The 27,815-nt window shown below is 36.8% G+C and overlaps 1 protein-coding gene across 1 annotated transcript in view; it reads left to right on the top strand.

Moving 5' to 3' along the window:
- Positions 1-27,815, top strand: part of MCTP1 (multiple C2 and transmembrane domain containing 1) — a 250,187-nt gene that overhangs the window by 125,797 nt on the left and 96,575 nt on the right. Inside the window, exon 8 of the mRNA XM_027864310.1 lies at positions 16,593-16,646. Coding sequence (XP_027720111.1) covers positions 16,593-16,646 — 54 coding nt within the window. The remainder of the gene's footprint in view (positions 1-16,592; positions 16,647-27,815) is intronic.

Consider the following 27,815-nt stretch of genomic DNA (forward strand, 5'->3'; position numbering starts at 1 on the left):
GGGAAAGAAAAAAGAGCTGACCATTAATGTGTTTCTACATGTTTCAGGGAAGCTTGTGCATATTTCAGTTTGCACTCGGAATCTGAAAGTGCACATTGGTTGAGAGTCAGCATGATTGTAGGGCACAGATTCCTAACCATCTGGGATCATGGACCTCTTTGGCAATCTGGTGAAGACAGTGGACCCCTTCTCAGAATGTTGTTTTTAAATACATAAAATACAAAGGATTACAAAGGAAACCACTTACACTGAAGTAAAGATGTAAATTTTTTCCCCATCCAAGTTTTTGGACCACCTGAAATCTGTCCCCAGAGCCATCCTGTTCAAGTCCTACCCCTGGCACATCCTGGCCATGTAACCCTAAGCAGCTTAGTCTAACCTCTTAGTGCTCTTGACATTTCTCTAAGACTAGAAGTTGTAAAGAAGACACCAGCCTGCATTAGTAGGTGGAGTTTCTTCACCTGGGAGTTCCCTATGCCCATGAAGTCACAAGTACAAGTCCCTATCTCTAGCTTACCTTTAATATTCAAAAGCCTAAAGAACCCCCTCTTTGCCCTAATCCTCAACAGAATCTATGCTAATAATTTTTTTAAATAAGGTTTTAGCATAATAGAAGAATTACATAGAGTTATCCCTTCCACATTGTGACTTTCCCCATCGTGGTTTCAATATATCACAGGTTGGCATAAGAAATTAAAAGGGAATTTTTTGGAAGCTTTGCAGAAGCCGCAGATGACCCAGAAAAATACTTAACCCAAATTTTACAATAAAGTACTGTAAACACCCCATAAAAGAAAAGGAAAAAATTCAGACTTCTTCTCTGGTACAAAGGGAGGGCCAAAAACTTTGACACAGATTTTCCATAATGAAGGGGTACCATGCCCCTAACCACCCCAATGTGGAAGGAATAACTGTACATGAATGGTGTCACTTTTAACAGAAAAAAAGACATAAGGAGTAAAGGTACTTTTAAAGACCCATATATTAATTCTCTGAAAGACAATTTGCTTTAGCCAAGTGATCACTCAAAAGAGAGATTTGGCACTACAAGGCACAGTTACGAATGCTACTTTTAGCTGAGTCATGGCCTCATGACTAGTCCACATTACCAACGTGGGTGCAGAGCTTTGTGTGGTGGTAATAGCAAAGGTTTTCATAAGATCTTTGTGGAAACATTGTCCCTGCTTTGGAAAGGTGACAAGAAATTGGAAAGCCTCAATTAAAAGAGCAGAAGTGGAAACCAAATGATAGGACTTTGTCAGCCCAGGGAAGTGTCCCTAAATGAGAACTATTATTAGGACTCTAATAACTTCAAGAGTTTTGTAATCAGGATGCATGAAGTGTGTTTTTTTTTAATAGGAAATAACTATTTCCCAATTAAAAGCACTCCAACTCCCCTATACATGCATAGCATTTGTCTGTCACTTTGCACACTAAGCCACATCTACAACTATCCAGTCTGTTAATTATTTTTGTAATCATCCCAAAATAAAGAGACAGAGATCACCCCTACCCTATAGTAGGCTTTTCCCTTTGTAACATTGTCAGCCATTCTCAAAGTATGATCCATTGCCCTCTGGGGAACCACCCTTTAAGGGGGTCTCAAAGTTAAAACTATTTTCATATTAACACTAAGATGTTATCTGCCTATTGAAGTATTCCCCCCTTTTCCAACTACATTTCTGTGTGAGGCTGGACATTCTTCATGTACTTCAACTAAAACAACATATCACAACAGATGGAATACAGAAATAGATATGAGAATCCAGGTGTCTTCTATTAAGCCAGCCATTAAAGAGATTTTTCAAACATATATAAAAGAATCCTCTCTTCTCACTATTTTTTCAGAAAAATATAGCTATTTTTCATAAAGAATATACTATTTATGTTAATATGTAATGCATTTGTTACTATTTTAAATCAATTCATAAATATTCTAAAACTATCCATTTTAGTTCCTAATATAGCAAATAATAGATACATTTAACCCATCTAAACAAAATGTTCTTTGAGAGTTTTTAAGGATATAAAGGGATCCTGAGAACAAAAAGTTTGAGAACTACTGTTATAAATGGAGCCAAGTTTCCCTATGCAGCCCTCCACCATCGCTTCATTAGTCAAGTCATCAGTGGCAGGGAATTTATAAGTAATACTGTCATATACTCTATAAAATCATGAAAAACAGTCTTGCCACCATCCCATGCTTTTTGATAACTTTTTCCATTCCCAACCGGTTATGTTCCTTTGTAGGATACAGGGTCATGAACCTATACTCTAGCCAATCTCGCCTTCTGAAAGAGGCTTTTCCCAGTCTTCTCCCACTCCCACCCCTCACTGAGGAAAATTACCTCCCATTTACACTGTAGAAACCTTGTATATACATAGTTGTGTTCATGTTATCTGCCCCCTTAGATTCTGAGCTCCTTGGGATTAAGGACATATCCCCAATGTTTAGCACAATGTCTGGCACATAGTAGATAAATCAATGCTTGTTGACTGATTGACTGGATGATGTTATTTCAATTCAATTGAATAAACATTTATTAAGCACCTACTAAGTGCCAGTCATTATGCTAAGCCCCAGTATACAGATAAGAAAAAGAAAGACAGTCTCTGTGCTCAAGGAGATTACAATTGAATAGTGAAAGGGCTACAAAATAGAGGTAGGCATGCAAGTTTTGTTAACTTGCTTTCCACTTTACTGGGTAAACTTACAAAGGTTTATCATGGCTAAGAAGACCATCATTGTCAGCATGTTTGAAAATAATCTTTAAATAATAATGTAAAGGAAAACAATAGTGAAAAACTTCCAAACTCTTCAGAACTGGTCCCTGAAATGACCGGTCATTCAATCAACAAGCATTTATTAAGTACCTATTATTTACCAAGCACAGTGCTAGGTTCTTGGGATACAGATACAAAAGAGACATAGTCACTGTCACTTTACTAAAGAGATATAACATGTTCATGGAGAACTCTATGACCTTGGGCAAGTCATTTAACTTTCCTCTGCTTCTGTTTCCTCATTTGCAAAATGGGAGTAATAATAGCTCCTAACTCACAATGCAGTTGTGAGGATAAAATGCAATACCTCAAGGTCCTCTATAAATGCTAGCTATTGTGTAAGTAAATATGAGCCCTATACCTCCCAAAATACAGTGACAAGAAGAGCACTAATAATTGGGGTCTTTTGAAAAGGAGATAGCATTTGAATTGAACCTTCCCTAGGGATTCTAAGAGATGGAGGTAAAATCCAGGTATGAGGAACAGTGTATGCAAAGATGAAAAGATGGAATATGTTCTGTCTTATATGGGGAACAGCAAGGAGACCATTTAGGCTGTAAGAGCAAGTGAATGAGGAGTAATGTACAATCAGCCTAGATAAAATAGGTTGGCATGAAAGATGGGCACAGTAGAGGTAAAATATGGACTGAGACTGGTAAATAGGGTTAACATGAATGAGTACATGGGAGTGGGTACTAGTGATCAAGCAAGAGAATTTTGGCTTAAGGAAATATAGGGATCATGGGAATTCTGAGCAGGGCAGTAGACTGTCTCATCCCTCCCAGTAGTAATGGTAATGTTGATTTAATTTCACTGCAGACAAAGGGATGAAAGTTAGAGTGGCTCACACAAATCGGCAGAGCAGTTGGCAAAATGCCCGTAGTAGATTGGCTCTAGTGTCCTGGTTGTGGAACGAGGTTTGCTTCTTCAGATATCACGAATGTATTGATTCCTTTTGCTTATTTTATATGTTTTAAGGGAGAGTCCATTAGATTCTGGGCTCCCTATGGGCAGGGACTACTTTTTTGCTTTTCTCCGTATGCCCAGTGCCTACCACAGTGCATGGCACATATAGTAGGTACTTAATAAATGCTTGTTAAGTTGACTTGTCTATGGTAGGGGAGGAAGGAAGTCATTGGGGCCTAACAGTAATGTGGGGGGAAAATCATTAATAAGACATTTCAAAAGAATGTAAAGGTGAATAGTGTTTTCATGGATTTATATGTGACCATAAGCCTCTCTCTGTGTCCCATGGGGGCCTAGAACTCAAAAAGTAGGTTTGCTTATTTTTTAAAGTCAATTCAGAAAACATTAAGTGCATACTATGTTCAAGACATGGTGCTGAACCTTAAGGATCATTCCCACCCCCTCCAAAAAAAAATAACAGAGATCTGTGGTCAAGGACCTTAACATCTAATGTGGAATAAAATGGAAGTCAGGAGTCAGAGGCGTGACTGTGATAGGAGGTAAAGTGGTGGAAATTCAAAGAAAAGATCCTAGTAAAGAGCTTCAAGATAGCTGAGGGAGGAAAGATCAACTCTTTCACCTGGAAGAGACATTAGGGACTTATTCCTAGAGGAGGTGGCCTCTCAGTTGAACCTTCAAGGAAAAGGAGATACCTCACTAGACATGGATGGAAATCCCTTCGAAAACTTGGAAGAGGGCATCAACAAATGGGCGGAGATGAGAGAAGGCAAGATGAGAAAAGAGGAAGGAGAATGTCTACTGTGGCTGGAATGTAGATGACATAAAATATGGCATGAGATGGTGTTGGAAAAGTTAGTTGGAACCAGATCTCAGAATGTTTCAAATGCCAATATAGAGAGTTTATATTTTATTCAGTAGGCTATGGAAAGTCACTGAAGTTTTTTATTTTCACTTTTGTAGATTTACATGATGGGAACAGTCCTATGGGAAAACATCTGGCAGTAGTAAAAGGGATACATTGGAATATAGACGCAGTGGAAGGCACCGTCCTAGTTAGATGGTTATTGCACAGTGTAAGGGAAAAGAGATGAGAGCCTGAAGTAAAATGGTTGCAGTGGAAATGATCAGGAGGAGATAGATTCAGTTAGCAAAGTATATAAAGATTCTCTTTCAAAAGTAGTCTTCTCCCACAGTTTAAAGCTTCTTGGCTTTTGAGTTTTGCAGAAATATGATAAATACATTCTGTCTTGCAGCTCATGCTCACAGCCATAAGTGACTGGAAAGGGAAACCTTTCTAGACATGTTATAATCAAACCTTCATTTTGGGCTTTGTGAGAACACGAAAAACAGATGCAACAAGAACTTAAGGATAAAATAGTCTACTGAAAACCACCATTTTCCAGAACCTATGAGCTTATTCTTATCTGACTTTATTCAAGATCTGGCATATGAGAAAGGGAAAGGTAAACTCCTATCACTGTGCCAGACCAGGAGAGAGGGACTAATTTTAATAAATCAGGATGAAACATGAAAATGTCAACTTAATCAAGCATTTAAATTTTATTAATCAAGCCTAATTTTTATGAGTGCAAATAATCACTGAAGCTGGACAAATTTGTTCTAGATTGCATCAGAAACATAATTTTAATATTTAATGGGCTGATGAATTTAAATGGAGAATTATCTTTATGAAACATGTTCTTCATAATTTGCCATTAAATGAGAAATAAAAAATATCAACATAAATCTTACATAAAGGTTATTTAACTAAATGTTGGTACTATAAATATTATAAATGCATTATGCCCTAATTTAGCACAGTACACTACATAAAGAAGAAATGGTAAGTTGGCTAGCTGGTCTTTTCCTAGACCGGAGAGGGCTGCTCTCTGTTAGAAAGAAACTCATGACGATTGTTAAGCAGGTTTTGCCCAAAGTTTCATTATAATCATGTACATTCTAGTTTTTATACTGGTATCCAACACAGAAATTCACTGTAGTCACAGTATGGCATTGTGGGTCTGAACCCAGCAGGATCTCCTTTGGGGGTTAGGCATCTTTTGTTTTGTTTTTTAAACGAAGAAAGTCATAATCTTTTTCATTTATTATTCCTAGGAATAAGGGTTTAAGGGAAGAACAGAAGTCTTCTGGTTGCATAATTTTTTGACATTCAAAACATACTCCATTTTTAAAGTTAAAATTTTTACAAAATGTTCTCATGATGCCTCAAAATATTCTAGGCAAAAGAAAAAAAATCATTGTCAGAAAATTTTCTCACTGCAATTTTTTTCCTTCACAAACCTCTTAAAGATTGGACTTTTTTTTAAGTCTTTAGTTCAGTCCAACAAATTAGTATGGTCCTGTAAGTGCCACGTTAATTTCTCAACAAAGATAAATGGTCTATTGTTTTCAAATCAACTCTCAGAAGGCCCAAACTGTACCAAAAAAAGAGTATGGTGGTTTCAAACATGCTTTCCATCTAACACATAAGCAAATTGATACATTTTTCCTAAAGAGAACTTCTTGCCCACAAAGTTTCCAATAGTTAGAAATATTTCTGATCTGATCATAACAACATATATAAAGAAATACATATACATATATATCAGAAGATGAATATACATGTTAGAGAAGGCTTATGTCCAAGTACTTGTCATGCCTGTCTGAAAGATTTTTGATACAAATAAGGTAGTCCCTGGCATAATTTAGCAATTAAGTAGTCTTAAGACTGTTAGTTTTAAGCCATATAAAATGGTGCCCTTTCTGCCATAAAGTCACAATTGGTGAATGAAATTCTCATCCATGCTTAAAATACCTTGCCTTGAAATAGTCGTTTTCAATTTTATTTAAATGCAAAATGCTGTTAATTTAGTAAAAAAATATTTTGTCAGCAAAAATTATTAAATTTGGTTGAATAAAAGAGGTCAGTGATTGATATGGTCATCTTTTAATTCTATTCTAATAGAAAACCCTAAGTTTTAACTTCTTTGGTTGACAAAGTAATGTAGCTCCCGGAAGACATTACTATTAGAAAAATTTGTTGTAGATAGGGCTTGAGTACAATTTTCTTTTGCTTTCTTTCTACTAAACTAAATGAAAAATACAGTATTGTACGACATTAGAATGTTGCCTAGAAGCAAAAAAAAAAAAAAAATACAATACAGTATCATGCCTTTAGATGGAGACATAGTTCAAATAAACGCAAGTCTATTCACAGAGCTTTGTGTAAACAGAAGAAAGATTATTTAGGAGCAATGAGGATGCAACATGAAAAGAAATACACTTAAGATGCTTATACTTATTATATAATTTTTATTAGTTATTATTTAGACTATCTTTAACTGCTGAGGTGTTTGGTTTTTCCTGTATTAAGCTGACACTTAAAGAAAAAAGGTTCTGTGCTGTTGGCCAATAAAGTAAATTTACTGTCCTGGCACCTTTCAGCAAAGCATATTATTCTGCATATAAGAATTCTGTTGTTGATGATTCAGAGTACAGGGCCGCATGTAATCAGTGGCATGCATCAAAAGGCATCTGATAGCCACATTAAAGCCACATTTCCTATTAAGAATCAGACTAAATTACAACATGAGCACTTCCGAGAATGAGCCAAGGAAATGCATTCTGCAAGGAGAAATAATTGTATTTGAGTGTCTCTGTAAAAATCAGGAAGTCTTTTAGCAGTAAAGTACTAATGCTTTTCTTTTTTTCATCTGCCTTCTTTTGTACTGCAATATATTCTGTCTTACTGGCAAGCCTATCACACTAATTATTATTACATCTAGTGGTTCAGTTATCTTGATGACTACTGTAGCTGAAATGCTCCAAGGTCAAATCCTTAATAGTGTGAATCAAACTAAGCGGCCATCATCCATGCAGTTGTTTTTGAGAGATACCAGATGAGAACTTCCATTGCAGACCTGTTTATGATTCTTACTTTTATTGTAAATGCAGTGTGAATCTCATGCACAGTTTAATTGAACTATTCATTTCATCAGAGCTCCTCCTCAGAAGTCTGGCAAGAAGCAGGTGTCCTGATGGGGAAATGACCAAATAAACACAGTTATAACAGGCTTATTGACTAGGAAAGTCTTCGGCTTGACCCCAGGTACTTTCAAGTGACCTGAAATAGTCTGAGTGGTTTAATGCATCTTCTCAATCCATACACATTCAATAATTTTATATTACATTTACACACAAGTATAGTAAATCTATTGACACACAAATGCATGTTGTGGTTAAGCTATGTGCAGACAGAGTGAACTAAATGAAGTCCAGGCTGTGCTGAAGAATACCACTCTCGCAAAAATTCCTTCACTTCTGAACAGTGAGCATATTCATTTAATTTATAACATTTTCAAATATTAAATCTATATACATTTGAATGGTCTGTATTTACCACATATAAAATCTCTTTCCTGTGAAACAATTTTTCTTCAATTAAAAAAAAAATCTGTCAAACACATCTGGAAAAAGTATTTTTGTCCTTCCTTCAGATGTTGTTTCTTTACATTCTCTCCTAGAGTAAAACAATTTGAATTGCATTCGATTCACTAAGAACATAGCAGAATACAAATTATTTCTGCTGGAAAAAGTGATAGAGACAGAGGAAAGAGAGAGAGAGAGAGAGAGAGACTCATAGTTTCCACTCCCACCAGCCCCACCCCCTCACTCCACATTCCATGTTTGTAGTGTAGTGGTTGAACTAGAATGAATACCTCTTTTCCTAAGATATCCACAATGGAATGATCTTAAAAAGCAATTCCCTTTGACACTTTTCACTTTAAAAATGCAAATTTAGGAGAGGACTTTCTCCCTAAGAAAAATCACAACAGAAGGAGTTTTAAATATTATTCATAGATCTTGTGATTCTATTTTGTCTCTAACTTACTTTAAAATTTTTTTTAATACACTTCTAAAGTGATATTAAGGAACTGGTATTGGAGTCTCTTGCCTTTGTCCTGGGGTTTACCTTTATCCACCTCCTTCAGCTTTTTCCTCGATCTCATCCTCTCTCACAACTCTCTCCTTCACAAATATCTTTTTTCTTTCCTCATGGAATGCTACTGAAGAAACTGTCAAATTTTTTATTTGAGTTGTCAACTTCATTTCTCAGGCTTTCCATTAAAATTAAGTTTCATTTCTTTGAAAAATAAGAGGCATCGGCTAAACTGGAATACCATGAAAATGACTACTAACAAGGAATGCTCCAGTACAGGTCACAGGCTATATTTCCGGATGCAAACTAATTCAATTTTAAGGAACCTTTTCATTTGATATCAGAAGTTCTGCTATGCATGTTTTTTTTTTTGACAAGCAACTATTTCTATACAGATGTTGAGAACAAAAGAAGAAATATTTTGCTTTAATTTTAAATGTTCTCTGCCTACTATTTGGCCATAATATAGCTGCCATACCACATTTGAGGCCTTCTACGTGCGTTTTTTAAAATGTCATCTGTATTAGTATTACATTCAAGGAATGGTACCAAGAATCAGTTTCTTTCAAGACCTTCTTCCACTGTGTGGCATATAAGTCTGTGACAAGTGACATTACAGAAGGTCATGTCACTTTTAACTGCTTGCATTAGATCTTTCTGATTTCCCTGGTGCCCTTCCTTTGTTTGATTAATGCTACTTGATTTCAAGCAAGGTACTGGGAAGCATAATTTGGAGAGAAAATTCGAGAGAGGTTCTAAGCTTTTTTCCCCCTGAAAACTTTTGTATAGATATATAGATATATAGATATATATACCTTATTTAACACAATGTATCATTCCTTTTTTCATTCCATTGTTATTGGTAAGTAGCATTCCTCCTTCAAAGAAATGTCACATTTTTGTAGTATGACTGGCAAAGGTTTGATCAGTTTTTCATCTATTCCTAAAAACCAAACTTAGATATGTAGCGATTACTTCAGGTTTATTTAAAGAGGAAAAGCCTGGAATCTGAGAACGGCAGTCCTTTTTTATTTGTTTTTCTTAGCAAAGTATTAAACTCAAGTACTCTACTTGTAAATGGCATATGCTATTTGAATTCTCAGGACAAGGTCACAGTTTTGTACAAACATTAAATGTAGTGGTTATTCTCCAGTGGTTATTCTATGGTCTGTTTGGAAGAGCTCAGCTTGTCAGTTTTATAGTCGCCTAGTTTTGGCTTAGCCCAGGTTTTGGGAGTACAAAGGAAGTTAAGGAAAACTCTTGGCCTCTGAGTCACTTGTTTCAGGATACCAAAAAAGCCTAGAGATTCATTATTAATAATCATGTTTCTATCCTAAGTCTCTAGGTGACTGAAATTTTGGGCCACGGGCCCTTGTGCCATTTAGAAATTTGAATGCTCTGCTCAGAAATGGGGAGAAAATTAGTATTGTGGTTAATTGTAAAACTCTAATTGAGTCTTCTTTTCAAGGTACTCAAAACTTTACCTGTGCTAGAGTGACTCCCCAGGAGAATATTTATATCTCTACTTGGGATTTGTAAAGCACCTTTGTGCCCCTGGGGCATACAGATCAAATGGGATGGTGGTATCCATTGTGAGGCTATTGTAAAGGTACCAGCAGGGTGTCATCTGCATTAAAAATCCCTGTTTTTAGGGGTTTATAATTTGGCATTAAAAACTCTTTGGAGAGCTGAAACTCCACACAAAGGCAATCTCCCTAAGACAACACTTTTCTGCCAAATTTAAAAATAAATTGTTGTGTTGGGTGGTTCTGGCTGCCCATTTGTGGAGCAATTGTGCATATCCAATTACACGTTTGTGTAGTGTGGGAACAGTGTGAGTTTTGCAAATGAAGAGGCCCATTCTCTAAGTCTTCTTTGTGCAATTCTTGCACATCAGGCTCACAGCTGGTTTGCAGAAAGTGTGAGGTAGGCTGCTTGTTGCTTTTACGGACTGATAATGTTTTGGCATTTTGAAAATTAAATTGGCACAAGTGGAGACGAAAAACTCTTAAGATAGTGGTTCAGTAATTGTGTTTTAGATTTCCTGACAAACATTTGAAAGCCTCTTGAAGATTTGCCTTACTTTATCTCTACTTCGTAATAGGTTTAAATCTCCCTGGATGAGTCATTTTGGTCCTGTTAGGTGATTGATATGAGCTTTACCAATGTTTGTTTGTTTTAACGACAGGCTAAATAGGTGGATGCACATCTATTTAATGTTATACTTTTATTAATAGTTTGTTAATATGGCACCTTCATTTACCACATTAGTAAATGCTATAGTATCCATTTTGCCCAGCTTGGTATATCTGATCTCTCATTTGATTTTTCTTACAGTCAGTATTTTAGATGAGATATTTACTGGTTTTGAGGGGGAAATGAAGGCATTATACACCCCAAGGCCTGCTGAGGGTATTTTATTTTTTCCAAGGGAGTGGTAGAAGAGAAGGAACTACATCTTGGAGAATCAAGAGAGTTTAATTCATATGTGCTGCTGATCTTGGCATAGGGCACTATACCTTCAGACTTTTTTAGTGGTTTTTACACTTACTCTAGCCTGATTTGGGAGGCATCTAGTGTACCCACCCATTACAAACAGTTAGTAATATTTTTCATATATATAATATGTATGTATTATATATATATGTTATATACCTTTTGCAAATTCAGGAGGATTAAAAGCTACAATGAAAGGTAATGTTAGCCTTGACATGTTGTTGTCTTATCAAATTTCTACTAAAAGAAGCTGCACCTGTGTATGTGTACGTCTCACAGCAAAGTTATCAAACATGTGGCCTCCAGGCAGCATGTGGCCATACCCTTCCCTAGTGGGCTTGAACCAAATTAAAATGTAATTGGGAAATATTTAACAAAGTAAGTAAAAATGCTAAAAACCACAGATTATATTACATTTTAAAACTACCTCAATATGCCATCCATGGGGAACCTTATATATGATTTAGTAGCCCCATTTTATAAATGAGTTTGACAACACTCATAGCAACTTTCACATGATAGGTGACTCACAAATGCTTCTTGAATGAAGAGATAGAATCATAGATAATGTAGTTGGAGTGAATATTCAAAGATGCCTCCTTCTTTGTAACCTGTGACTCAGAGTCAACCATCTCTGGGCTTATTTGGATTACACTGATAATAGATGATTTATCTAAAATATCAATATCGCTACCCTGAATTTATTTGAGGAAATCTTTGAATATATTTCATTGATAAGTTTCCACAAATGTAAGCATCCCCAGCTCCTACCTAAGCACTGAAGATGACAATGGTATCAGGTATAGGACAGCCTTTGTTTCACTATACAGAAAAAGCAAAAAACACAAAGAAATGTCAAGAAACCATAAGCAAATCCAGAAAACATATAAAATAGACCATAAACAATCAATACAGTTCTCTTCACTCTCTGAATGGTAGAATTTTCCCACTGGATCAATTTCCTTCAGATTCATAGTACTACCTTGTGATCTGTACTCCCCTCAGAAGAAAAATGAACATGTAAAGAACCACTCCCTCCCCTAACATTCCAGAGGACATTCCTCTTTCCTAATAGGCATTGGTTACAGCTTTTGGTATATCTGTAATGTCTAAAGAATACTAGTATTCCTTTCTTGTAAATCTCTACCCCCTAATAGAGGCTTGAGTTTCCTTATCCATCAAATGAAGAGGGTTGGGCTAGATCAACTCTTTGCTCTTTGTCGGCTCTAGCTCTTAGATCTTATGAATGTTAAAAGTCTATGTTCGTGTAGTTTGGAAGTATGCCCTGCAACTATTTTTTTTAAACTGGTTAAATCTTTGCGTAAAACATCTGACTGAGGATTTGTATGTTGTCATTGCAATTTAATAGCTCATATTGATACTGTGCTTTAAAATTTGTAAAGAATTTTATATTTTTATCCAGCCTCGGACACATAACACTTACTAGCTGTGTGACTCTGGGCAAGTCACTTAACCCCATTGCCTCGCCAAAAAAAAAAAAAAAGAATTTTACATTTTTGTTGTTGTTCAGTCATTTTGATATGGTCTAGGGATGCTAGGGACTTAGATATAAAATCCAACTACTGAATACTCAACCCTTAATTTTGTGGTTATTTGTCTATCTTTTTTTTTGTAATATCAATTTGAGATTTCATATATGTAGGTCGAACTCATACAGGTTGTTGTCTGAAGTCAAGTTTCAGGCTATACCAGTTAACTCTTGATTGTCTATGTACGTGTATCGTGGATCTTCCATTTCGTAGATTATCTGAGACAAGTTTCTAACTCCAGGCTGGTTTCTTCTTGCTACTTAGCACATTTGGAGACTTCTTTCCATTGTCAGTTGGCGAGTGGTATGAGGATGTAAATTAATTTTAAAAGGTAAAAAGTTCATATATGTAGTCAAAATGTGACTCTTCATGACCCTACTTGGGGTTTTCTTGGCAAAGATACTGGAATGGTTTGCCATTTCCTTCTCCAGCTCATTTTACAGATGAGGAAACTGGGTTAAGTGACTTGCCCAGGGTCAAATAACTAGTACATGTCAGAGGCCAGATTTGAACTCAAGAAGATGAGTCTTCCTGACTCCAGGCCCTGCACCCTATCCACTGTGCCACCTGGCTGCTCAGAGAGTTTTACATACATTATCTCATTTGATTCTCACAGTAACTCTGTGGGATAGGTGTTATTAGTACTTTTTCTAAAAATGATGAAACTGACACTTAGACAAGTTAACTGCATTTTCTTGCCTAGTCATGGCTAGTAAGTGTCAGAGAGAAGATATAAACTCAAGTCCTCCTTATTCCCAAGTCCCAAGTGGAGCTAAACCTGGAGCATTAGACAGACTGTGAAAGATCCAAGAATGATTTTAGAAATGGTAAAAAGGAAGACCTGAAGGAACTGGGAGAGATGATCCCTGCCTTCATTGTAGGAAGGAACAGTTTGAGGAGCATTATAAGTTTTGTCTCTGTATGAGTGTTTGTACTAGGTCTGCCTTAGTTGTTTTTATAGGATAGCTAGTGTTAGGGAGGCTAGATGCCACTAATAATACTCTGAACTTGTTAAGATTACAGCATCATGTTGGCAAATATTGAACATCCTTATATGCATGACATACTTTTAAGTTTAATCTGCACTAATAATATTTTCTCCATCACTTTTTAAAGTCTAAAAAATCAACAAAAGGATAAATCAAACCCTGATTTATAATATCCAATTTCCAAGGTATAAATGCTCATGATGAAAATTTAACACTGGCTCTTCTGAAGTAATCAGAGCTAACTCTAGCACATCCCTGGTCAAGAACAAAGTCTGGTACTACCACTATGCCTCAAAATAGTTAGAGTCATGTTGTATGTAGGTCAGTTGAAGTTCACGCCTAGAACCTGCAACCTAGAACAGTGGAATCCTAGAGTTGGAAGAGGCTTTAGAGATGATCTAGCATATACCTACCTTTTTTAAAAAATGTGTTTTAATGGATTTGTGTTAGAAGCACTTTTGAAGAGTTTGCATGTTCTCTACAATACATTCCAAGTCATTGAAGTATATTTTAAAATATTTTTATGTATTGTTATATTTCTAGAAGAGTCAAAAGCTTACTACTGTTAGTGTATAGGATTTGTATATGTTGTAAAAATGCATTATCTAGCATTTTAAGTGACTGCTAATTCAAAGAACTGTACTAACAACTATTAAGTTCAGTATCTAGCTCTCATGACCATTACTAGAAATTGCATATTGCCATGGGAACCATGCTCATGTGAAACAAACAATGTCAAATATACTTATATGTGTTAAAGGTGGCATGAATCTTTTGGAGGAAGATTTAAAGATACTCCATGACCATATCCTGTCTAATAATTTGTCATAGAAGAAGAAGAAGCAATGTTCTTAGTGGATATAAGTTGGTCTTTAAGTCAGGACAATCCAGGGTTCAGGTTAGACCTCTGAGGTGCTGGCTGTGTGACCTGAACAAATCATTTAATCTCTCAGGGGTCTAGGCAACATGTTAAGAACCTAAGTTCCAGAGTAGTTGCCAATTAATACCGGTATAAAGATTTTCCTGACCTACATATATGAAATTGCAAATCTCTATTACAAATCTAATTACAAATCTAAATTACAAATCTATATTACAAATAAAAAGATATACAAATAACCACAAAATTAAGGGCTGTGTGTTAAGTGGTTGGATTTTATATGGAAGGAGTCATTTCTTTTTGGTTCATGTACCTCTGAGGTTATCAGTCTATGTAAGCATGTGTATGGGTTATATGAACAGAACCATGAGGTGGTGCTGATGATGATGATGATGATGATGATGATGATGATGATGATAATAGCTAGCACTTACATAGCACCTTAAGGTTAACAAAGTATTTTATAAATATCTCTCTTAATTCTCACAATAAACCTAGGAAGTAGATGATATTATTCATCTTATTTTTACAAATGAAGAAACGGAGGCAGTCAGAGATGAAGTGACTTGCCCACAGTCCCACAACTAGTAATTGTCTGAGGCAAGATTTGAACTCAGAGCTTCCTGGTTACAGACCCATCACTCCATCTATGCATCACCAAGTACCTCAATGAAGTATAAATAACTCTTGATTATGGGCAATGATGTGTAAGGGGGCAGAATGATATGAATAATTCCCAAATAGAAAATCCAAAAGAATCATTAAAGTTGATTTTAAAATAAATTAAATTATCTTTATTCAGAAAATTTGCCTTCATAACTTTTTAAATTAATTTACATCCTTATACCACTCACCAACCGACAATAGAAAAAAGTCTTCAAATATGCTAAGTAGCAAGAAGAAACCAACCTGGGGTTAAAAACTTGTCTCAGATAATCCACAAAGTGGATGATCCATGATACACGTATGTAGACAATCAAGAGTTAATTGCTGCAGCCTGAAACTTGACATCGGACAACAAGCTGTATGAGTTTGATGCTACTAAACAATGATCATAGCACAGTGGATGACAATAACAATAGTGATAGCAAACATTTGTATAGTGCCTACTCTGTGCCAGGCACTGGGCTAAGTGCTTCACAATTATTGTCTCATTTGATTCTCACAACAACCTTGCGAGGTAGTATTAGCCTCATTTTACAGATGAGGAAATTGAGGCAGAGAGAGGTTAAGTGGCTTACTCAGGGTCACACAGCTAATAAGTCTCTGAAGCTGGATATGAACCCAGGTCTTCCTGGTGCCACCTAATTTTGGAACCAGGAGATCATCTGACCCAGCCTCATTTTATAGATGAGGAATCTTAGTCTCATAGAAGTAAAATGACTTGGCAAGCCATACCCCTTGTTAAGGGCAGAACAGCATCAGTGCCCAGGTTTCCTATTTCCTGGCCCAACACTCTTTCCCTTAAACCAATACTTTTGATGAATAAGAAATGTAGGCCTAGCATAGTCATTTGAATGTTTAGTAAGTTTGCTCTAAATCTAAAGTGCTTGAACAATGTAAATAACAAGAGATCTGGAAAAAAAGGATTCCTAGTTTAATATTTACTCAAATAGAATATAGATATAGGTGATATAGATAGAGATTATATACATATACATATATGTATATAAACATATACATGTATATACATAGTCCCAAAAGTTTGTGTGTATGTATATATATACATATATACGCACATTTTACATTTATATTTCTGTGTATATGTAGTATGTATGTATGTGTGTGTAAATAATCACACAGCTATATATGTATGTGTGTATGTACTTATAGTTTTCTAGTACTTCTAGATGGTGTGGATCGATTAAAGATAGAACATTGTCCAAATCTCAATCTCTAGATCGAATATTTCATTTCTCAGCCTGTTTCAAATGTTAATAAAGTTTTCATCCCTAAAAAGCTCCCAATTGACAGAACAAAATTCTCTTCTTGAAAATCATGACATCGACGCCTGTTTCTGTCTGCAGGTAGTGGAGGACATACTAGAGGACGAGGAAGAAGAAGATGACAAAGATGACAAGGTAATTATCTTCCCCAGCGCTCGGGTACCTGGGGATGGGAGAATTTAGACATGACACTGTTGTTACAGACAGTTAAAAAAGGAGTTGAAGTGTTTTAGTCCAGAAAATTGGACAGTGCTGTTTATCATCCTAACAATGCCACTGGATGTTGCTGGAAGGATAGAGGACTATAAATCCTCTTCTTTTTTGTCCAGAGCTGGGTCAAATATTTTTCTGCCAGGAACAAAAATAATTCAGCTTGTCTGGAACTTGATAGCTCTTCTGAAGATAACGGCAGTGACAACTGTTTTTGAAGGACAAAAATTTGTCCTGTCTTGAGTATTACAAATAGGACTATACTTTAGGGAGAGAAAAAAAAAAGAAATAAAAATAGCGGCCCCACATCAGTTGAAGATGGGATCTGTCATCTGTAATTTTCAATGAATTGCTTGGTTAAAAGAATGGCCCATATACGAATGGCACTCTGTATGGCATTTAAATAATCACAACTCTTGCCGGTGTCCACTTGCTTTGGAATAGGTACTATGGCCCTATAGGCCTCGAGACCTGCTCTTTCTTACCTCTACATATTTCTGTTCCTGGGTGGCTGGTCCCTGTATAGGATTTTGGCCACAGTAAATAACAGCTAGTGTCTACATCTCATTGAACCAAGTGATGGGACAACTTGGATTGGTTGTCCCCCCTGGGAGAGGGAAAAACCAGGGGGAGGAAATTAGAATGACCTTGCACCACAGCCTCAATGGTGGGTGTTGGTGGGATGGTTCTGCTGTGGAGAAAAGGGCTGTAGTTCAAGCTTTTGCTTGCCTCAGGGTATTTCCAGACCAAAAAAACTGAAAACAAGAAAGAGAGAAAATGACTGATTTTTTAAAAAAAATTAATTGCTCTGCATAGCAAACCAAATTTGGACCTTCACAGTATTCATCTGACTTCTGTTGTAGTAAAGCAATGAAATTTTTTTGAAGAGAGGAGAAAAACAGTATATCTTAATTTATGCCTTTGACCTTTGTTTCTAGTAGAGATGTACAGTTATATACCAGTGTAAGAATTTGTGTGCTGGCAGCAAGCATTAGAAATGTCAAAAAAATTCGCAGAGATTAGTTAATCCCCTGAATGATTTTTTTTCCCCAGATAGCTAACATCTAATGCTTTAAAGAATATGGAACACACACACACACACACACACACACACACATTCCTACAGTGGTTTTTTCTTTTGCTGGTTCGAACATTTTAAAATTGAGAGAGCTGTTCTGTGAAATCCTTCTGTACATTATGTAGTCATTAGCTACATCATTTTAGTATCATCAAACACTGAACTAACAAAATCTCCTTCTGCAAAAACACATATGTGCTAGTTTTTAATGTTAAATAATGTGAGCATACACTTCTGGCAATAAAAGATATGATTTATTGCGAAGGTCAGCCATGTAGCTGTAGAGAGTTTGTATTTTAACTCAACATGGGAGCTCTGAATCATCATTTCTCTTCTGATAAACACTAAGCTGCCATCCATTTATGGCCATTTTCCCTTGCTTGTAGCAGCTTTATTATTAAAGCTACTGTAAGGGATCCATCCAAGCAGCATGTTGTATTCCCAGAAATTTTAATAACTGTGGGCCCATAGTGTTGTTTTGGTGCTTCTGCTTGAAATCATTCTATTTCTTTGGCATCTCCTTGATTCCCAGGCTCCTAAAAATCTACCTTCCTTTTTTTTGAAGGGGGGGGTGCAACAGGGGTAGGAGAGGGTGGGAATAAAGGGGAAGAGACGGAGAAGGAAGAGCAGGGAATGGGAGAATAAGAAATAAAGGGAAGAACAGAGAAAGGAAGAGAAAGAGGAAAGGGGAGAGGAAGAGAGAGGGGAGAGCTAGAGTTTCTTTTGAACTAGCTCACCGAAATGTAGTTATAAAGCCAAAATCTACCAGGTTAGGAAAAATACAGCAAATCCCTAGAGCTGTGTCCATCCTAATCTGGTGTTCATCCTAATCCTAATCTAGCCTCAGAGTCAACCCCTTGATTTTGATACACTTTCTGATCTACTTACTAAAGTTGTTTGAAAAGGACTTGCTTAAATTACTGTGTAAATTCAACTATATTTTTATAGGAGGCGGAAGAAGAGTGTATTTTCCATATGAAATGAGTGTCATTTGATTTTCATAAATCCCAGCCCTTTTTTCAGTAATATGAAAGGTTTTTTTAAGCTTTTATAGTACAATTTGTAGCATAAAAATCATATCCTGCACAAAAAGGAAAATGACAAAGCTGATCCTTTACAATAGATTTTTAAGTGCTTGCATAATAGGAGATAAAATCTTTTGCATGGACTTTCTAAACTATGGGTTTTTTATTATTAAAAAATGGAAATATGGAAAGGATCCTTCAAGTTCCCATTTACCAGCTTCTGTCTCTTGGCCAGATTATACACCACTAAATGCTGCAAGGTTTAGATGTCAGTGTGTTCCAACAGTGGCAGGGCAATTTCCTACTTTAAAACATTCATTGGTTCTTCAATCTGAAGTTTGCGTGTAAAGTCAGGCATAATGGAATTTTTTTTTTGAGAAAACAAATGTGTCTGTGCTATACCAGCAGGTACTGACCTCCAGTTCTCATTATTCCTGTTTTTTCATATGGTATAATAGTAAGGTCAGGTCAGTGGGTTCTCTTATAGGATAAAAGTAAAAAAGATTAATAAATGTGCCAAAGCCTCACTTTAATTGAACCTGAAGCATATGTTGCAAGTATGTAAAATATGTCCCAGATGTTTCACCATGGCTAGTGTCTTAGCTTTCCTTGATTACCACAAGGCAGCTATTAGTCCTGTAACCTTTGGACTTGGGGGTAAATGGGGTATTACATGGCACAAAACTAGAGCACCTGTTTTCCATTCAGCAAAGACCCCTGGCAGGCTTTGCCTAAGCCCATCCATATGTTTTCACTTAGCAGATTGTTGGGCGATTATGAAAAGTGTCTTTCTTTAGAACCAGCATAGATATTAGTCACTTACTCACAATGAAAGTGCAAGTCACTGGCTACTTGACAAGGTCGGTGTGGTCATAAGTTGAAGTAGTTTCTTTCAATTAGGCTTGGAGCACTTTTTCTTGCTGTCCCTCTATAAATCACACAGTTAAGACTATAAGGGAGTCAAGCAGATTAAAAATCGTAATTAGCTAAAATAATGGCAACGTAATGTCTTTGCAATCAACACTGACTTTGGCACCTCAGAAAGCTTTGGTCAAGGTTGGTGAATCTTAGCCTTCTTTGGTCTTGGTCCAGACCCTCAGATCTTCTCCCAGATTCTCAGATCTTCTCCCAGACTGTCCTATTTTGACATTTCTCTTTAAACCTGCTTTTCATTAAAGCTGCTGATCACTATTCAGGTGAGGAGCTACATCCTCAGGCTTGTCATGACATGCATCTTTTGTTGCTTTTTTCTATTTACTCAAATCTGACATCTGGTCTCTTCTTCTCTGTGGATCCGGTTCTGAGGTCTCCATAAAGGCAAAAGTCAGGGCTTAGAATGGCAGGTCTCGGGTTTACTGTTGTTAAGCCATTAGGATTGATCATTCATAATGAACCATGGAGTTGTTAATATTTTCACTTATCAGTGTTACGCAGTACTACTACATTAAACTCTGTCATAGATGACATTTGTCATGTATTAAATGTTACAAAGAGATAAGGCTGTGTTCTCAATACCGCATGTTCTAGACCATTCTCTGAATGTACACTGTCCTCCTCCAATCACAGATTCACAGTTTGATCTGATTTTTGACCTGGTTCCTAACCCTGCCTCTGTGGTTAATGAAATATCTTAGCAAATAAGGCTTAGCTAAATTACCTAGAGCAAAGTTAGCAACAAACCATAAAATGACCTTTTTCACAGTGTTATATAATAACACAGTGGTCAATCTATATAATCTATACATCTAATTAATGAAGATCAATTTTCTTTTTGTAGCTTTAAAGGTTTAGGCACGCTTTCCGTAGAGCTTCTTACTTGGCCTGTAATAAGATCCAGCTGTGATTTCAGGAAACCAAAGATAGAATGCAGGCTTTCCTTAGGAAAAAAAAAAGCATCCATTCAAAGACATGGTATTTTAACCATATTTGTTGAGAAATATTAAAGTGCTCTGGTTTTTATGCTCACGATGCCTCTACTTTTTCTTTGGCCATTATGTCAAGGTTGCTATGCTTCAAGATAAGTAGATGTTGTCATGGAATGTATCTGAGTTGCCTAAAAGAACTGTGTGTATATATAGTAAATATATACAGGTCTTTCTTACACTTTAATTCTCAAAGTCTGTGTTTACTGATTAAGTTCTCAATCTCCAAACATGTTCATAATGGTGTATCTAACATGCCCTAGATGCATACGTCTGTGCATCTCAAGTAGACCATGAGTGCATGGAAAGAGATAATTAAAATATGTGATAGGAAAGATTTTAATCTAACAAAGTAGGATTTTCCAGTTATGTTAAATAAAATGGTCCATTGTAGTAAAAGAGATGAAGGAATAGAGGAGTTATGGAAAGGATAAGGAAAGGAAATTCTTTAAGATAAAATTTTTAAAAATCTAAGGTACATCTAAAAGGATTTGGATCTCAGGCCAGTTCACGTGCTCCATCAAAGATGGAACGGCATGAATATTCTCTGTTTAGATCTGTCGATCATTCAATCAATAAGCATTTATCAATTGTTTACCATGTGCCAGGCACTGTGCTCAGCATTGGGGATACAAAAAGAAGCAAGAAAATGATCTCTTCCTTCAAGGAGCTTACAATGTATAATGGTGGAAACAACATGTAAACAGAACTATACACAGGATAAATGGGAAATAATTAACAGAGGGAAGGCACTAGAATTAAGAGGGGTAGAGGAAGGCTTGCTGTGGAAGGTGGGATATTAGTTGGAACTTAAAAGGAGCCAGGAACTATGGCACTATTATCCCCAGGGTCCCTTCTACCTCTAAATCTATGATCCTGTGATGCACTATGGAAAAAAAATTAGTTAAGTGTGGTTGTTCATGTGTTTCTACCAGCAGCATTAAGATTCCTCACCCCCCCTTCCCCCCCAAAAAGGCAGATGAGAACAACTTATTCCATTGGCCATGAAGATGGCTGAAGTAGGCACTGTGGAGCACTTAGAGCTTGGTCAGACATCAAAGGTAAGGTACCAAGGTCATCCTCTGAATCCCTGGCCATTTCCAGTCATCTTGACTTTTGTCTTGCCACTGGACTGTGATGACTCTGGAAGAGAGAGTAAGGTTGACAGCTTTGTGCAACTCTGCCTCACTTACATCCAAAGTATGTACAAGTCAAGACATTACACTGTGATGTCATTGATCTTCTTCAAAATGAAGGACTGACAACAATAGTGATGAGGATGAAAACCAGTAGCATTTCTCATGCTCACAGTCACATGACAGTATAAAATTTTATCTTTTTCTTCAACATGGTTTAAGTCTGGGCCTGGCCTAGAGCAAGGCTTTTCATATCCATGGCTTCTTTTGTCAGTGGATTTGAGGAGAAAACATTAATACAGAAGTAGTTTTCAGTAAGGGGGGGGGAATGTAGTTACCTTTTCAGATGCTACATACTCTTAAATTTTCTAAAATGTAGTTAGAGGCCTTTTCAGATGTACAGTCAGTAGAAAACTTTCTAACACTGCATATATGTACATATATGTGTATGCATGTACAGCTTTCATATCACTTTTAGGCTTATGATTTCACTGATACAGCAAACTCTTGGTTAGGAAACCCTTTCTACCAATGTAGATCCAATCACCACCTACTACAATTTAAAGTCTTAGAACTTGAGATAAGGTAAGGGATTTGCCTAGGGTCATACAACTTGTCTGTGTCAAGAGGTAAGAATTGAATTTCAAAATTCAAATTCAAAATCAACAAGAAAAAGAAATCATAAGCATAATTTTTAAGTAAATGAGGGGTTCAGCAATGGTACCCACTCAATCCTGTGGCATTTGATACTAGGGAGGAATATTTTTAAAGGTCCCAATTACCTTTATTTTTCACTGATGATTCCACCTTTTGCTACCATGCTAGCAGACCATTGTACCTTCCAAAGTTACCAAAGTGCTAACCTGGACCTCCCTTCATTGACATAACCTTAACTCTTTGTTGAAGCGAGGTCTTTTTTTTGTTTGTTTTTCAGATTGACAAAATTCTTTAATCAAAATTGGCTAAGATTGTATTGACATTTTGGGTTAACTACAATAAATATTATTTTTAAAAAAAATTAAATTGGGAGCAAACTCTTATTATTACTGGCATACTGACATATATAGCAGTATTCCAGCAAAGCAATATAGTAAGTGATGCTCTCATTTGTACCTTTTTGCCTGTTGAAAGTACTTCATATGCAAGTTAACCAGTTTAGTCAAGCTCTAAATTGTGTAAATAACTACAAAAAAATTTGACATGCTTTCTAAAGTAATTGAGAAATCTTGAAATATACATAGTCAAAAGCATATAATCTAAAATATTGTATCTGCAAGTATTGCTGTTGCTTAAACTAGTGAACTAATATTTAGCTTCATATTTTACCATTAATTTCTCCTCCTTCACACTTGGACAACCTTTAATTTTTTTTCATTTTAGGGACATATTTATATGTTAACTGCTCCACTAAGTTTATATAGTAAAATATTTTTCAAAATTGCTATTATTTAGTTAAATCTGGAACACCTCATATTAGGGAAGTCTTTCAATTTACAAGTTTAAGCTTCTTGTTTGGCTTTCCTGGAACTGGGTTCCATTCTGCCTTAGCTCTCTATAAACAATATTGGGGGTGAAGGGGAGAATTATGTTTTGGCCTCTTAAAAAGTATCATCAATACCATTTATATAGACCCATCTTTGTTATATGTGAAATACGAGCCTTGATATTAAAAAGAAAATTTTTTTGGTTCTATCTTTTAATGCCTCCAGATTTCCCTCTAGAAAGGGAAAAATGAGTATGCTTTGATATTCAGTAGCATACTGGTTCATAACAGGTTGCCATTATCTAAGATTCATTAGGGCCTATAATAGGGATGCTATAATAATTTGGGCCACTGGGAAGCAGGCACCGGTTTTCTCCTGAAAATCCCTAGGGGCCTTATACCCTTTTTTTCCCTGCAAGTTAGTGACACACTTTGGGGCAGACAAAAAAGCAGGGCCTTGGATTTGAGAGCACAAGTGTTCGATGTATGGGGATGAGAAGGACCAGTGCCAGATAACATGGAGCTGAGACCAGAAGACAAGAAGCAGGCTGAGGATACATGTCCTTAAAGTGGTAAAGGGATGCAAAGATAATTGAGGAGATAAAAAAGGAATCATAAGTATTTGCTAAAAAACCAATCTTAGAGATAATCTGTCAAACTCTCTCCCTTTAAGCATGAGAAATCATGTGTAAACTGAGATCCAAAGAAATGAAGTTGCTGACCCAAAATCATAGTCATTGAAAACATTAGGATGGTAAGGATCCATCTTCAGATGGTCCTGAATTTTTTTAATGTTAACAAGGATGATGATGATGGTGATGATGATGATGAAGATAGCCAGCGTTGATGTAATGCTTTAAAGTTTGGAAAATGCTTTACCATTTGACCTTCACAATAACCTTGAGAGGTAGGTGCTGTTATTATCCCTATTTTACAGATGAGGAAACTGAGGCAAGCAGAAGTTAAGTGACTTAGCAAGGGTCATACAGCTAGTAACTGTCTGAAGTTCGATTTGAATTCAGCTCTTCCTGACTCCAAGTCCAGCAGTCTATCCACTATACTACCATACTACACTCCTATAATAACTGCAAAATGGAATTCTGAGATAAACTACATTTTTAAAACAATTTCAAATGGGGGCTTCATAAGAGAATATGAATTTAATTCAACTCAGCTAACACTTTTTAAGTACCTTGTATATGCTAGGCTCCTATGCAAAGCTCTGGGAATAGAAAGAAAAAAGAGAAATAATCCTTATTTTCAAGGAGCTGACATCTGTTTTGGGAGGTAGAGGGGTGGGAGAGGAGTTTGAGAAAACAACACATAGGCAGCTAAACAAGGGAATTTGAGGAGGGATAGAGTACTAATAACTCTGAGAGGATGGGGGAAGACTTCAGTGAGGATGTGGTACCTAAGGCAGATAATGAAAGAAGATAAAGAAACTAGGAGCAAATCAGTAGTGCAGTGGACTGGAGTCAGGAAGACCTTAATTCAGATCTGGCCTCAGACACTTCCTAGCTATGTGACCCTGGGCAAGTCATTTAACCTGTCTGCCTCAGATTCCTCAACTATAAAATAGGGATAATAACAGCACCTACCTCCCAGTGAGGATCAAATGACATAATTGTAAAGTGCTTAGCCCAGTACCTGGCAAATAGTAGGTGTTTAATAATTTTTTTTCCTTCCTTAGTCCCCTCCCTTCCTCCTTCCCTTCTTTCTTCCTCCCTTTCCTCTCTTCCTCCTTCCTTCCTTCCCGCTTTCCCTCCCTCCTTCCCTCTTTCCTTTCTTCCTCCCTTTTCTCCTTCCCTCCCTCCTCCTTTCCCAGCCTCCCTCCTTCCTTCTTTTCTTCCCTCCTTCCTTTCTTACTTTCTTCCCTCCCTCTCTACTTCCTGCTTTCTTTTCTTCCTTCCCTCCTTTCCCTCCCTCCACCCTCCCTTTCTTCCCTCCCTCCTTCCTTCCTTCTCTTCTTTCTTCCTTCCCTTCCCCCTTCCTTCTTTCCTACCTTCATTTCTTCCTCCCTTCCCATCCTCTTGCCTTCCTTTCTTCCCTTCCTTCTTTCCTTCTCTTCTTTCTTTCTTCTCCCTCCTTCCTCCATTCCTGCCTACCTTCTTTTCCTTCTTAATTACTATCTTCATCTCCTCTTTCCTTCCTTTCCTCCTTCTCTCTCTGTTCCTCCCTTCCTCCTTTCCTTCCTTCCCTCCTTCCTTCTTTCTTTCCTTCCTTCCTCCTAAGAGACAGAGGGAAGGAAAGAGCGACTCTCAGGCAGGGAAAGACATCTTATGGGAAGACAGCTCTGAGGAAATGACTCCTATTCTCTTATTTGTTCATTCATTGTTTGTCTGAGGACCATGATGTTAGGAAGGTGATGTCATGACTTGCAAACGAATTAGATTTAAGTGAGGTAGAGCTGTGCAAAGTCACCAACCTCACTCTCTCCTCTGGTGCCATCTGGGTCCAATGGCCAGATATAGATCAGGATGACTGGAAATGTCCCTAGATGAAGTGGGAGACCTTGGCCCTTTTAAGCTAAGGTCTTTCCCAGGTCTTGCTTTGACTGAGGCAACACCCATTCAGTGATTAAGGCTAGGTAAGAAATGAGGCAAACAATGGCCTCTTTTATCTAGGAAAGAGGAAAATCAAGTCAGTCTGGGAGGAGAAGAGCCTCAGGGTTTCTGGTTCCACTAGGAGCTATAAGAGCCTAAACAATGACCAAGTGAGGCTTGAGCTGGGACCTATCACTGGTCAATCAAAGAGTGCTTTCCAATAGCATCCTTCCCAAGCTTCAATTTTGGAGTTGAAATAGTTCTATCTCTTGCCTTCAGTTGAACCCTCTTTTGGAGAAAACCTCCTTAGAATCTCAGCAACCTTCAGCAGTTGCCTTCCATGTCCAAATCCTGGGCATTTGCTTAACATATTGCTCCCCTGGTTCACACATATGTTAATCAAATAAAGATGTCTGTATTGTGCCTCTTAAGGTCAACTGCACCTGAAATAGAAGCCTTCCTATGCTGGCTGTCAGCAAAGAAAGGCCAAATGGTATGAATGGAACCCTCAGGTAAGTGGAATGCAGAAGCTTTTAGAACATTTCTCTTTTGTACTCTGTTGTTCTATAGCATTAAAGCCCTAGCTTAAATCATATTTTTATCACTTAAAAAAAGGAAACTTGGAATGGCAAGCAGTTCAGTTCTGCCTTTTTCCTAGCGTTCAGGTTAACAAATTGAAATTCAGAAGACCACTAACATTTCTAAAAAATGACAGTTCAGGAACCATGCCCTGGAAAAGGGGTCCTTTTTAGATTTCCTTTCATTCACTCCTGCTTTACTGAAGAGAAGCAGCATTGTATTGGACTTTGGACTTGGAAATCAAAGCTGGCAGTGTTGTACAGAAAAACACAGTTTCTTGGTAATTGTATATAAGCAATGTATTTTAATTGGGTGTATTTGGAGAATAGAGATGATATCTTTATCATTTCTGTGATCACTACTAAATGCACGCTTGAACATTTGGGGGACAGAAAAGGCAATATGATAAACCAACATACAGCTGTAGCTGTCTGATAATGTAATGTTTTTATTGATTGTCTAACTGAGTAACTATAGTGGATATTAGGTTTGCTTGTCATAGCATTTAGTGCCTGGGGTAGTTGAACAGGTTACTTTTCCATCCGGCTGACCTCTGAGTCCCTCACTTTTTGAATCAGGGTCCTCAGATTTCATACTTTGGCAATTTCTTTCCCCTTCTAATGCGCAGTATTAGAGAAAATGTGTCACCTTTTGCACCATGTAATACCAAATCAGATCAGAATTCATGCACAATTATGTCAGTGGAAATCTAATATTACAGGTCTGCTTATCTCTAGATAGCACATGGAAAAATAAACTTGCACAACTGACAGATTTGCTTGATTTTACAGATAAGTTATTTGTAAGTACGCTAAAGAATTTAACTGGATTATTTTCATACTTTAAAAAATCACAACAGTAAAATCATTGCTAAGTAGTCAGACCTCATCACTCATTTTTTTTCTCTTTCTTTTTGGACAAGTCAAAACATTTGAAGGAAGAACAAAAAGACATTTTGCATTAGCTCTATTTGTTAGAATAATAATGTGAAAATAACTTTAACTGTTAATGACATTTAAATAATTAATAAATATCTATCAATCGTGTGCCAGGTACTGTACTAGCTAGGATTCAGAGAAAATAATTAAATAGCCCCTACCCTCAAGGAGCTTACATTTGGTTAGGAGAAACAACACACACACACACACACACACACACACACACACACATACATACACACACACACACAAAATATGTCTAGAGACTGGATCTGTGATTTCATTGATTTGAGGAGCGCCCAAATGAGAAAATACCTTTTCTTTTGATGAGAATACACCCTCTTCCAATATAGGTCAACACTTTTTTTTTCAACTTATCATATTAGAGAA

This window comes from Vombatus ursinus, unplaced genomic scaffold (assembly GCF_900497805.2).
Source record: "Vombatus ursinus unplaced genomic scaffold, bare-nosed wombat genome assembly UNPS02014774.1, whole genome shotgun sequence".
Lineage (NCBI taxonomy): Eukaryota > Metazoa > Chordata > Mammalia > Diprotodontia > Vombatidae > Vombatus > Vombatus ursinus.